This window comes from Etheostoma spectabile, chromosome 15, assembly GCF_008692095.1.
Source record: "Etheostoma spectabile isolate EspeVRDwgs_2016 chromosome 15, UIUC_Espe_1.0, whole genome shotgun sequence".
Taxonomy (NCBI): Eukaryota; Metazoa; Chordata; class Actinopteri; order Perciformes; family Percidae; genus Etheostoma; species Etheostoma spectabile.
In genome coordinates this window covers 2,011,701-2,024,718 of record NC_045747.1, presented here as the reverse complement: position 1 = coordinate 2,024,718, position 13,018 = coordinate 2,011,701, and the positions used below count along the sequence as shown (strand labels likewise).

General features: G+C 38.8%; 1 protein-coding gene across 6 annotated transcripts in view; it reads left to right on the top strand.

Moving 5' to 3' along the window:
* mei1 (meiotic double-stranded break formation protein 1) overlaps positions 1 to 13,018 on the top strand; it is a 57,247-nt gene that overhangs the window by 18,459 nt on the left and 25,770 nt on the right. For 5 of the 6 annotated variants that reach the window (XM_032536612.1, XM_032536611.1, XM_032536608.1 and 2 more), the window contains exons 13-22: positions 605 to 719; positions 1,403 to 1,494; positions 3,005 to 3,152; positions 3,559 to 3,670; positions 5,336 to 5,396; positions 6,177 to 6,274; positions 9,972 to 10,152; positions 11,183 to 11,333; positions 12,088 to 12,269; positions 12,488 to 12,614. In XM_032536612.1, the coding sequence (XP_032392503.1) occupies positions 605 to 719; positions 1,403 to 1,494; positions 3,005 to 3,152; positions 3,559 to 3,670; positions 5,336 to 5,396; positions 6,177 to 6,274; positions 9,972 to 10,152; positions 11,183 to 11,333; positions 12,088 to 12,269; positions 12,488 to 12,614 (1,267 nt within the window). Of the gene's footprint in view, positions 1 to 604; positions 720 to 1,402; positions 1,495 to 3,004; positions 3,153 to 3,558; positions 3,671 to 5,335; positions 5,397 to 6,176; positions 6,275 to 9,971; positions 10,153 to 11,182; positions 11,334 to 12,087; positions 12,280 to 12,487; positions 12,615 to 13,018 lie in introns of all 6 variants that reach the window. The other variant, XM_032536609.1, reaches the window with a different exon arrangement.

Below are 13,018 nucleotides of genomic sequence, written 5' to 3'. Positions count from 1 at the left end.
TGACTGTATGATTTATAAGACGTCTGGTCAATCAGGATAGAGGCTTAGGAGTGCATAGCCATGGAACTGTGTACATTTTAATCGCTGTAAACTTGACATTGCGTGTTGTCCGTGTTTAATGAAAGTTATTTGTAACATACTGGTCACCTTAATATATCTGTAAGTTGTTCAGCATTTGGTACAACTTAAAGACACTCAAAGGAGTCGGTTGTTCATTTTTTCCAGTAATTACATTTTTTTTTTAAGCCTGTTTTTTTTCTAGCAAAAAGTAGTTTCCTGATAAATATCACAGTTAACGTGCTACGGGTGGACCTTGCTAACTAAGTATTAGAGAAGACTTATCTCCACAAGCTCGTCCAAATATGGTTACTTCTGGCAAATTTGGGGCCTTAAAAACAGTAGTCCACACACACACACACACACACATATACACACACACACACACACACTCAATCAGAAATGCTTTTTATATTCCGTTCTGCTACAGCCTGTATCTTCCCTTCACCATTGTCCCTACCTACTTAGAACAATCCTACTGTGTTGAGTTATTTTATAGTCAAATGTTTCCTTTGTATAAACTGCTGCCACTCTCTGTATTCTCCAGACTGAACCACCAGTCTAGACCAGTCCAGTACGGAAAGATAGAGGGAATAATTGAGGCTATCACTAACAAATTCTCTGAGCTAACCCTAGCCTCTCCTGCTCATCGTCGAAGCTCTGTGAGTTTGTTTTTCATTTATGCTTGGTCCACATATATAAAATGAAGACAATTCAAGAACTGGTATTGAAAAGAACCGTCTGTGCAGTCTGACTGAGACTTTGTCTTGTGTTGATTCTCCAGAGAGTGTTAAAACGACAGTGACATATCTGCCTTTGATGCTATGTGTCACATGTCACGTAGTACATAGTGATTGACATGTTTGGTGAAAAGGAATTTCATTCTTCTATAAAGGAATGAATTTCTTCTTCTGTTTATTTTTTTTATTTTTTTAGCTGTCCCTCATTGCTGCCTTCTTTTTCAGACTGGAGCGTCCCACTTGTTATAGGGACAGTGGGGAAACTGTCAGCAAAATAAGTTTGATTGGCATGTATTCATGTTCCAACTTAAATAATAAATGTATTTCATATTAATCACACTGAGGCACAATACAGATTTGTCTTTATAGTTTTTATAGTTACAATGTTAATGGGACCTATACACTGTCAGTGATTTCAGGGTTTTCTCAGTGTCTGGTTTAATGAAGAAGTTTTCCATATTTTTAGAAAAATATTTTTGAATGAAGTGTTTTGATAAGATGATTATTTTCTTTGTGATGTAACATGATTTGCTTTTCTCATCCTTCACAACTGTTCTCATCTTGTTTCTTTTTGTCCCCCCCTATCTTTCTCTGTTATCCTACAGAGGAGTCTGAAGAGGTCAGACCCCAACAACCAGGTTTCCAGGTCCGAAGGATTTCTGCTCCAGGCCCTGATCTGTTTTCAGGCTGCCTGCAGGTCAGCACATTGTCCAGTCGCATGTTCAGGGAGTTAAATGGATTCAATGGGACAGTATGAGTGAATAAACTGATTCACTAATGTATAGACAAAGTGTTTAATCTTAGGTTGTTTTTCATTCTTTGGTAATCAATCCTACACCTAAAGCTATGTACCTTATGTTTTAAAGATTTGTTTTCTCTTATTGCAGTAACAATATGTAACTTTTAAATGTTTCTGAAACTGTGTAATTTTTCATTTGATGATCATAAATGACCTGTAACAGCAAGTGACACAGTGAAAAGTACGCTATTTTTTATCTATTTTTTTATGTACGTCTTTGCCTGGGTCCGATTTTTTCCCCCAAAGTCACAAAAATGATTTACGGCAGGCAGATTTTGCTGGAACACCGGAAAAGCCTGTGTTTGTGAGTATCCAGCCAGGTAAAAGGTAGCAGGAGATTGGGTTATATAGGCCTAATTGTATTTTAATTTTATTTATTTATTGCTGATACTGGGGCCGGACCATCACATAAAAAAGGAAATTAAACAAAGAACAGCTAAAAGCTAAAAGGGAGAGAGACAAACGAAGGGCGAAAACCCGTTGCAAACTCGTTATGGCTTTCGAACAGATGGAGACAATTACGGCATTGTAAATGATTCAAAATCAACCCCGAATTGGCCCTTAGGTATGTAACATATCTAATTCACTCATAAAATAGCTTTACAATTTACCATGTGGCTGTACGTCTGTAGCCTATATTAAGTTACGTCCCGGTCTCCCTCCTATTTAGCGCTTCTTTTTTTTTCTTTTCAGTCCATGTTTGTGTTAGACTACTAATTTCATTTTGTCCCCCTGTACTTGTATAAAGTGGCCTTGGGTTTCATCAAATACCCTATATAAATCTTAGTTATTACGTTGGTTGCTACAACAAACTCTTAATGTTTTGGCTCGTGACACAGTGACAGTGATATCCGGTTTAGATCACAATACATCCGAAGTAGGCTCGGTTACCGTATGCACTCAAAATGCAAGATGCATCTGTAACGTATTATCTTACTGTAATTGAATGATTTTCTGTCCAAGCAACAAAAACATTCATCGCAACAATATTACCTCCCGGTAACTGTATTTCAGTTATACAGTGTACAGCATTGACTTTACAACTGCAAGTGTGGTATAAACACCGCTTTCATCCAAAGTGGCTGCTAGAATCAACACAAAAAGAAAGTTATAAATAGTCACTTTAATTAGAGAAAGATATCAACTTTCTCCGATAGACTTAATTCAAGTATAGCATTAAATCAAGTTTTAATTTGTGATACGCCAAATGTGAATCTTAGGGGAACCATCTAAATTAATATTTTCTGTCCACCAGCAAAATGTTTTATTTGACATTTAGATTAGAAAACATAGTGAAATCCTTGGTATGCATGTGTACAAGTATTTCTTGTGTCCTTATGTAATTTTGGTATGTACTCTATGTGATTGAGTAGGGGTGTTTGCGTTTCTTTGTGTGTGTGTGTCGAAGGTTGGCTGAGGAGTGTGCATCGGAGCCTGTTCTGAAGGAGAACACGTTCACAGCTCCATCTAAACACAGCTGTGCTCAGGACCCACTGGAGTCTCTGTGTCAGTGTCTGCTGCGCTGCTGCGACACTGTCTGGATACCCACCGTCGTTGTGAGAGCTGGAAGCGCGCGCACACACACATACACACATCCGATTCATTATATTCTCATCTAAACCTTCTATCTCTATGTCACAAACACACACTTGTAACCAAACACTTGGGGAAATGATGCATTTTGCATTTCGTCACATCTCTTTTCTGAGAAATAGGGGACAATGATTATCTTGCTCTGTCTGGCTGTTTCTCTAAATTACTACATTAATAAGCGCAGCCACACACCCTCTGTCTTCATTAGTTTCATGTACCTCTGCTGTAGTGCTAGTAATTGTTTTATTTGTTGTTTTGTTCTATCAAAAATAATCAATCAAACAAGAAGAAATTGTGGAAGAAATGTTTTTGTTTTGGTCTGTAATATCCTGTGTGTGTGCGTGTGTGTGCGTGTGCGTGCGCATGCAGAAGGTGTGTGAGCATTCACCCAACCCTCAGATACTGCAGTACTTCTACTCCATCCTATCCTCCCAGTTCACCCTGCTTCCATCTCTCATCTTTGTCTTTGCAAATAAGCTGGGTGAGTTGCGTACCAATCTCAGCTCAATATCAATCATCTCAGGATTTGATTTAATATATGAACTCAGTGCTGACTTGCAACAACACAACAAATGTAATTTGTTTGATAAAGCTGAGGAATACAAAACTGAAAACAGAGAAATATAAGTTATTTCAGGATTTAAAATATATACAGTGTATTACATTGATATTTTAATGTACATCCACAGTGTAAAATGTTAAATTCACTGTACATTCACTAATCCCTACAAGATTTGCTTTAAATTCTGACATGGATATTATAGGAAGTAAGTGAACTGTTTCATTACTTGCTTTTGTTTTTATACAGTCCTACTGTATAATATAACACATCTCGTACTGCCTTAATAAAACATCTATTTGGCATAATCAGTTTTAAATTTAAATTTAGTTTTTTATGCACACAGATTTTTTTCAAATAAGCAACTTAATAAAACGAGATAAGACTTTTGGTGGATACATATCCGTGTTTTAGGATGATGTGGGATTGATAAGTGTCAGGAGGTGAAGGAAAACACTAAAAAGATAAATTTCTGTTCTGCTGGTACAGGGAAGGCCACACAGCTCTTGCTTTTTAATTAGCCCCACCTTTTATGTCTCGTTACTGATGGCGTCACACATACCGCCGCTGGTCTTACTGGCAGAATCCAGTGCCAGCCCATACCGCTGTGAAGCTAGAGGCCACATGGTTGGAATACAAACCATAACTATACTAACCAAACATATTTCTTGACAAGTCTACTGTTTAAATGCAGGTTTGGCAATTAGTACCTTGCTTCTTATGCATTTAGTTTAAAGCCTTAAATGTCTGACTTGATTAAATAAGCCAAAGCAGTTATACTGTGATGCTCAGCTCCCAGCTAATCATACAATTTTAGAGCAATAAACTTCATTTAATTATCACATAATAGATTGTGTTCTCTGAACCACTGTCCCTCTTTGTTAGGTTATTTTAATTGAACTAAAATCAATGTTATGCAGTTTAAAGAAATACTAACAGTGGGTTCTGCTCTCATCAAAAATTCGGCTAAATGCCTGAATATTGACTTGATGAAATTTCATATCGCTGTAATGGGAAAACTAAGCAATCTGTCCAAACCTGGCAGTCCACATGCTGAGCCTCAGTTATTGACAGAAAAAAAAACACGTTGCCTTGGGGGTCCAGGCAAGCCAGTTTGGTGGCATTAAAAAGAAACTTTTTATAAGCTTTATATTTACACCGCAAGTGGTTAACAAGCAGAACGGAAATGTCCTGCTGTGAGGCTGAGCAGTGCCTTGGCATAGGTCCACAAGAGAGAGTTAGTAGCGTTATGGAATTAAAACTTCCCTCTAATAAGAGGTGCTCTCTCTCCCTGCACCACTGAATTAGCCAAGACATTAACTACAGCTTTACGATATAGCTTTATTTTCCATAGAATAAAAAAGGACTGCTGTCCAATTACCTACAATATGGCCAAATGATGAGCGTTTCCCCCGATCCTTCAGAGTATGTTTAGAATATTGTATGCGTGTGTGTTTCTACTGTGTAACTTTTGTTTAGAAAAGTGTTCTATATAACTATTATTTATGTTACCATCTTTCTCCGCTTCCTCATTTCTTACTGTCTCATCCTGTCTTTATTTTGCTCTTCACCTCCTCTTCCCTCCAGCGTCCTCTGGTTTCTACAGGCTGCCTCTGGAACACAAAGGGCTCCTCTGTGCAGGAAACAGGTACGGTGTAACCTGAGGACAAACACATACACACATACATACCACAACAATTAACAAAGCACTGCTGTGTAAAACGTGTAGCTGTGTGTATCTGTGTGTGTGTGTGTGTGTGTGTGTGTGTGTGTCTGTGTGTCTGTGTGTTAAACAATGGTGGCTCAGAAAGTTCAGTTTGTCATTCCCTGTCGGAGCACATTCAACTTGATTATCCCGAAGGAAATTTGATGTGCAGCAGGCATCATATCACATCAAGGACCCTCAACAAACATAAAATATTGACAGCGCAACAAAGGCAACAAGCACAGAAAATACCACACCACGAATGAAAACAAGGTACACCTGCCACACTGAACAGACTGGGTCACTCTGTCCAATTCTTTCTAATAAGCCAGTGTCTTCTCAGCAACGTGTCGGTCTCAGAGCAATTGATCTGCAGCTTCAAAGCAGCAGATTGTGTGTATGTATGTGTGTGTGTGTGTTGCTTTTTATGTGTTAGTCTGGTTAGAAACGTGGTTGACTAGTCTGTAGCCATTAGGCCCCCCTGCCCTGAAACTAAACCATGCTTGCACCGTGCCTGTGTTTCATATTTGAACGGACTATGTCCAGGCACATGTTGTCCTGTGTCTCATAGTTCACTCTTCATTGTTTTGTCCGTGCATTGTTGGGGATTTGTGCTCTGCTTTTTCTCTTGTGGCCTTATTCCCTCTTTATTTGTGCTCTCTTTCAACTGTCGGTGTATCTTCTATTTGACTCTGCATTTCTCCCTCTTACCAATTCTTTCAGGCACCCACATCTGAATACATCTTGCTGTGGTTTTCTACAGAAACTCAGTATGTGTCTGCTTTCCCAGTCAGACCCTGCTTCCGGCTCTTGTCAGTCTGGTATGCAAATACACACACTCCTGCACCACTCACAGATACACCAGTAAAACCCTGTTGTTACTGTCAGTTTCAAGCAACACTGTTATGCTATCAGTCATCTCTGATGAACAGAACTGTTGGTATTGTTCGCCAGATTTGTTTATGTGTAAAGAAGGTCTAGGCAGTGAGTTGGTTTTACCATTAATTGTATTATCCATTAAAAAGTGCCCATCTTAATCTCTGTGAAACCCTTTTACTTTATTGACTGTTTGTCATTGATGATTTCATTGATATTTAATAATTTGGTCTGGAGGTTAGTACTACGACTGAAATACTGACTTTAAAGTATTTTAGATCAAAGTAAGATTCTACAACTACATCAAGCTGACTTTTTATTTAATGAATCAAACTGAGAGTTTATGGAGAAATATCATATTTGTTTCTCTAGAATAACTGGGATGTTTATATTACACTAAAAGCTTCTTACCTTTCAGGTTATTTCAGTTTCTCTTTGTTGCATGCGCTCTTTCTCTTTCCCACTCAGGCTCACTCCCTCTCTCCCTTTTCCTTTTTATGTTCACTTTAAACGTCAATAACATTAAACAAGGTTCTCATTCTTCATAGAGATGCCTTTTCTTTTGAGCCAAGTTTACCCTGTTCAAAAGGGGGGGGGGTCTCAGAACCAGCTGGGCTTACACACATTTAACAGGCAAAGCTTATGATACCATTTTAGAAACATGTTTGCAAAGGCACTGAAGACTAGTTCTAGCTAGAATTAAAGGAAGGGACCCTGATTTTTGTGTTGAATCTGTGAAAATGGCCTTGAATTAAACACTGTACTGTACAGTGTTTGCTCGCTGATTTTTAGTTGCAGTGTGAAAGAGCTGGTGCTCACTTTTTTTAAACATCAACACAGACAATGCCTTCAATTAAAGCGGTAATGCTTCTGATTATGTGAGAGTTAAGTAAATGATATTAAAATAAGTAACTTAAGTGAAGTTGTAAGCACTGCGTGCGTGCGTGTGTGTGTGTGCATGCGTGTATTTGAATAATGGCTTCTCTGGCGCTAGACTGCTGTTTGTTCCTTTTTTTCTGGCTGTCTTCCTCTCTTTCATCACCCTTATCTGTATGTTTCATTATCAGTCTATATATCATACATACATATATATCAGTACATACACTGCATATGTATGTATGTATGTATATGTATGTTTGATATTTAGCTATTTAAAACTTTGAATAACAGATTTGACCATAAGGTATGTGTTTTGAATTAGTTGAATAACTGATAGAATTAATTGTTGTGATTTTCTAAATTGAATAATTTCTACTTTTGCATAGCTGTGTGATAATTGTAGAATAGCTGAAGATGTGTCTTCTCTTTGCTGTCCTCTGATTATTTTCTGCTGATCAAAACCTGCGCATGAGGTGACATGTCACTGCAGCCTGTGTTGTTCTGTTTGTTGTCTTTGTTCCATCTGTTGTTTCCTGTCTTATCTTCTTCATCTGTCCGTCTGTTGCTTTGTTCCTTTCTCTCCTAGTCCTTCTTTTGAGATATCTTTCTATTCTTCTCTCTGCCTCTCTTCTCTCTCCCAAGTTCCCTGAAGGTGGCTACTTTATTGCTGTCTAGTGCCCTTATCCTCATTTTTTCTGTGCTTTCTAAACAATACCATTTAGTCCTTACTCTTTACCCACAGTGGTCCCTCCAGACCACAGTGCTCTCTGACTGGGTCCGCAGCCTTGGCAACTTCCCCCATTTGGTTCCTGTTTAGATTTATCTCTACTCTTCCTTCTGTATTTCTTCAGCTCCCATTCCCTTCTTCACTTTGTTTTCCTCTCTGGCTGATTGGTAGTCTCTCTCCCTACAGACCCTGCTGGGGCTTTATAGCCTCTGTGGAGTAATGCATCTGTGACCTCGATCCCTGTCTGACATCTCCCTGTTCCTTCTTTGTCATTCTCTTCTTTGCTCTGCCCATGCTTTCTTGCAATTCCATCATATGGCGTCCCGTTCCTCCCTCACTCCTCGATTAAAGGTTAAAATTACCTCTTTTTCTCCAGACATGCAATAGACTACATTGCACAGCGCCATTTTCTCAATTCAGTGCCATGTTTTAATGGTGTCCCCTTCTCTTTCTGTGTTGTTCTCTTTTGGTTCTTCAGGCTGTCTCATTTTCCTCACCTCTCTCTCTCTCTCTCTCTCTCCCTCCAGTTCCCTAAAGACCACCCAGAGATGCTGATTGTCCTGGTCTTTTAGCTGTGTCGGATAAAAATATGAATTCCCTGCTGTGCTTCACATCTTCCCTCTCCTTTGTTTTCTTCTGTCTTTTTCTCTGTCTTTCTTTCTTTCTTAATATTTTATACGTGTATTATTTTCTTTTGCCCCATGTCCCAGTCATCCAGTCATTGAAGAGATGGAAGCCCCCCTCAGCACTACTTCACACTGGTCCTGTTTTCTTTTGTCTTCACCCACCTCTCCCTTTCATTTTATTTCTTACTGTTCCCTTTCATACTACATCCATCATTCCAAATGCCTTTTTCATCTTGTCGTCCTTTTCTTTAGGGACCTCATTTATGAAAAATATATTCTTTAACTTTGCCATATCACATTTTCATTGAATGTTATAAAAATGGATTTAAGCATGCATGACATCGAGGGGTATTGGCTTTATGTTTAAATTCAAAATAGATTATTGGAAACATGTGAAATCAGTGTAACTCGACTCCTTTTCACACTTTTTTTTTTCCAGAAATCTCAGTTTTGCCTGACAGTAATATTGTCGTAAACACAAAATTGGCAAGTAATGTTCCTCTGTAAATGAAGCCTCAGGGGCTCTCTTGCTGTGTTTTATGTTATTCCATCCGTCTCTCTACTTTTTCCTACAAGTTTCATTACCTACCTAATAGGGACTATTTTGTCTAAATTGAAATTATAAGTCTGAGCAAAAAAAGATTACATGCAGGGTTCCTGCAGCTGATCCCGAATGCTACTGCAAGAGTCCTTACAAACACCAGAAAATTGGACCATATTACACTGGTCCTTAAACCCCTACACAGGTTTCCTGTGAGTACAGTATCGCTTTTAAAATTGTATTATTGTTCTGTTCATCACTTCAGTAGACAGTCATGAACCAAAATACATGCTGGATTAGTTGGTTCCCAATCAAGCATCCAGATGTTCCCAGAGGACCAAACAATGTGAAGCGGCATTTAGTTATTAGGCTCCTCACATGTGGAACAAAATCCTTGAAAACCTGAGGTCTGCTCAAACGGTTAGCTCATTTAAATCAGGGCTGAACACGTTGAACACTGAACACTGCAGTTTTCTGAAATTTGACATTATTTTTGTTAACTTCCGTATTTATTTTTGACCTTGAATGTACTTGCTTAATTTAATGATTTGAATGTCTATTTTGTTATTGATTTTAATGAAATCTTTATTATGTTTACAAATTTGAACTGTACTTGTTGTAATTGTGCTTTGTTTCTTGAATGTTCTTTTATTTATGTTTACAATGTGTTTCAATGCACCTGTAGAGCACTTTGAGTTGCCTTGTGTTTGAATTTGACTATACAAAAACTTGCCTTACCTTCATTCATATCTTTTCTATTTCTTCTCTTGTTTCCCCTTTTATAACTTCTCCTGTTCCTGTTTCTAGCATAGATTATTGACCCCTTTTCCTTTCTGTTTCTGTGTCATTTTCCTTGCTTATCTCCCCAGATGTTGAGGAGGTGGAGAATCTTCTGCTATACAACCTTCCCTTTCTGTGTTGCCGTCTGTCAGACTGGCCCTCATTGCTGCGTGAGGCCCCGGGAATCCAGCTGTGGGAATATAAAGGACCGAGAGCCATCCAGTACTGTCTGGTGATTATTCTTCATCTTGCCCTGCAGCAAGGAGACAGGTAATACAGTGCACGCTCACAGTTGGAGTGGCCAAGCAACAGAAAACTTTGCTTTAGCTGGTTGGCGATGCTTGGTTTTGGTTTGACTTTGTCACAAGCTTTCTCATTTTATAGCAAGAAAGTTGACTAAAATATGTTTCTGAAAACATTTGAGGCAACAAATAGGTAATGATTATTATTAGAATATTGATTTGTATTTGATTAGAGCCTAGTTTTGATAGTCAGCTCTGATTGGTTGTTTTCCTTTGACTGCAGTGGAATCTTGCAAATACATTTTGGTATTGAGTTGGTACGGAAACACCAGGTCTCGTGACATCCCTAGAATCAACAGTATCAGAGACATATCAACATATCACCTGGCTCTTTCAAGACACCAGCTGGTTTTGTACGTAGCTTTCTCCCTGCCCCAATAGCACTACTGCAGCCCATTGACGGTGTTCTTAAGTACATATTTTATGACCTCAGAGATACGTTGGCTACTTTGGAAAGTTTAATCTGTCCTTCTGTGGAACCACGGTTGTGCATTACCCCCCGGGGGAAGGGGATGAAAGCCTCTCCCCACCACTGTGTGGTCTCATCAAGATTAATGGGAGCTGCGCCAGAGATCTACATAGCGTGGGAGGGCTGTGTGTGTGCGTGCGTGTGTGTGCGTGTGTGTGTGTGTGTGTGTGTGTGTGTGCGCGCGCATGCGTGTGTGCTCCAAGGGAGAGGATCTGTGAATGTGCTTGTGTGTCCATGCGTTGCTATACATTCTAACTGTGTGTGTTTTAGTGTGACAATGAGAGATAGCAAGTTTGTGACATCAACATGCCCCTGGAGCCCTTTGTCTGCTTTGCACACAGAGTTTGTGTGTTTGTCCACGTTATTACCCTTGCACAGACTGTGTCTGCTGAAGCGTGTTTGACATTCAATTTTATGTATGTCTGTGGGTTTGTGTGCATTTAAACATAAATATTTGGCCACATATATGTGTACTTGTAATTTTTTACGTTAATGTCATCATTATTGTGCATGTATGTGTGTGATCCAGACTGCTTCCAGACCAGACAGTGTTCTCCAGTGTGGTGTGGTTGTTGCATTCAGTGCAGGCGCAGGGCAGCTGTGCGCTGCCTCGCTCTGTGCTCCGCTCTGCCCTCTACCTGCTGGCAGTGACTCAGGACAAGAGCCCCAACCTCGACGGGGTAACTTTAATCAGTTCACTGCACAGAAATTAGAACACACTCTGTAACTTACAAAAGTAGTACAGTAAATAAACAACATCAAAGTCTAGTTTAAGAAAAGTCTAAATTGTGCTTTATGCTTAACAGTTTTCCCTTTTATGCCTTTGCAGTGCTTACAAAAATACACTTTGACAGCTGAGGAAATAAGTCGGCCTTAGTTATAAATAATCTTATTTTCTGTTCAGCAAGTCCATTTAACAATGTAAAGGAAAAACAAGATTTCACCAAGATTAAGGTGTACACATAGAAAGAGAACAGCATGTACTGGAGCTAGAGTTCTGTACGGTTTAATATGGAAACCATTAATGTGGAGGTCACAGTATGCTCCAAAACAAAGCTTGTCAGCTCACATTCATCTCTTGATGCATAACCCATATATGATGTACGTGACTCAGCAGCAAAGAATATTAATTATAGCGCACTGTTTTTTTTCTAAAGCTACAGAACACATAACATTTCCTCAAAATGTTTTTTACTTAGTTCAAACAACATTACATAATACATCATTTCATGTTGACTTTGAATATGTATTAGAAGTGTATTATAGGAAACTGCTAGGCCTCAGTGGGGTTTTAAAAGCAGTCTTACATTTTGGTTGTAAAGAATTCTTTTTCAAAAGTGCTAACTTATGAACTTGTGTTTGTATGCTCATCTCAAAGAAAGTGCTTTGGGTTTTTCAATTGTTTTTTATTTTTTATTTACCAACCTACTCAAGGCTCCTTTAAACTGCATCAGCAAGGCACTCTCCTCCTGCCAAAGCTTCTCTTCGCTCTACATTCACCATCCTGCACTCCTCCACTTTATCTGGCGATATCCGGATCTAGCAGATAAATTTGGGCCCATAGTCTTGGAACTTTGGTTGAGCAAGCAAGCACAGCACACAGATGCAGAGAAGACTGAGAAGATTGTAAGGAAATAATTGTTTCACTTCTGTCTCAGAAATGCATGTATTCATCAGTAAATGATTTAACTGCTTTCATTGAACAAATTTTACTTTTTTCACTCCAACAATTTTCACAAATGAATTCCACTCCAACAGATTTACTGTTAAATTGTTTTTTTTAATTCCCTTTGAACTCTTACAAATTAAAATTGATGAAAAGGTGGTTGGATTTTATTCCTGGCATACAGGAGAAGGGAGAGAAGACAGAAAGCCGTACAGATGATCAGGAGCCAGACACAGAAACTATGGAGCTACTCAGTGTGCTAGAGAAGTACCCAGCTGCCACACTGACCCTCCTGGTGAGAATCAGACCTCAAACAGGAGCTTGGCTTTAACTTGGTCACATTAAGTGAAGATAATTTTAAATGTTGCCAGATATGCTGCAGTGTTTCACACCCAATAAGAACTAGTTGTTAAGCCTGAAGCAGTAATAAGAGTTTCTTGAAAACACATTTGTCTTTAACCTGCATTTAGCACCTGGTTGGCTTCACTGTGATACTGATGCACAAAGCTACTCTAAATAAGTCTGTCTAAAGATAAGGCATTACAAGTGAATAGGGTAAACTATTTAACTAATAAATATCCCCATGAAACTCTAAACGTTAAATATGCAAATGAGATATTATCCAATTATTATTATTATTGTTTTATATACAGTGGTGTGAAAAAGTGTTTGCCCCCTTCCTCATTTCCTGTTCCTTTG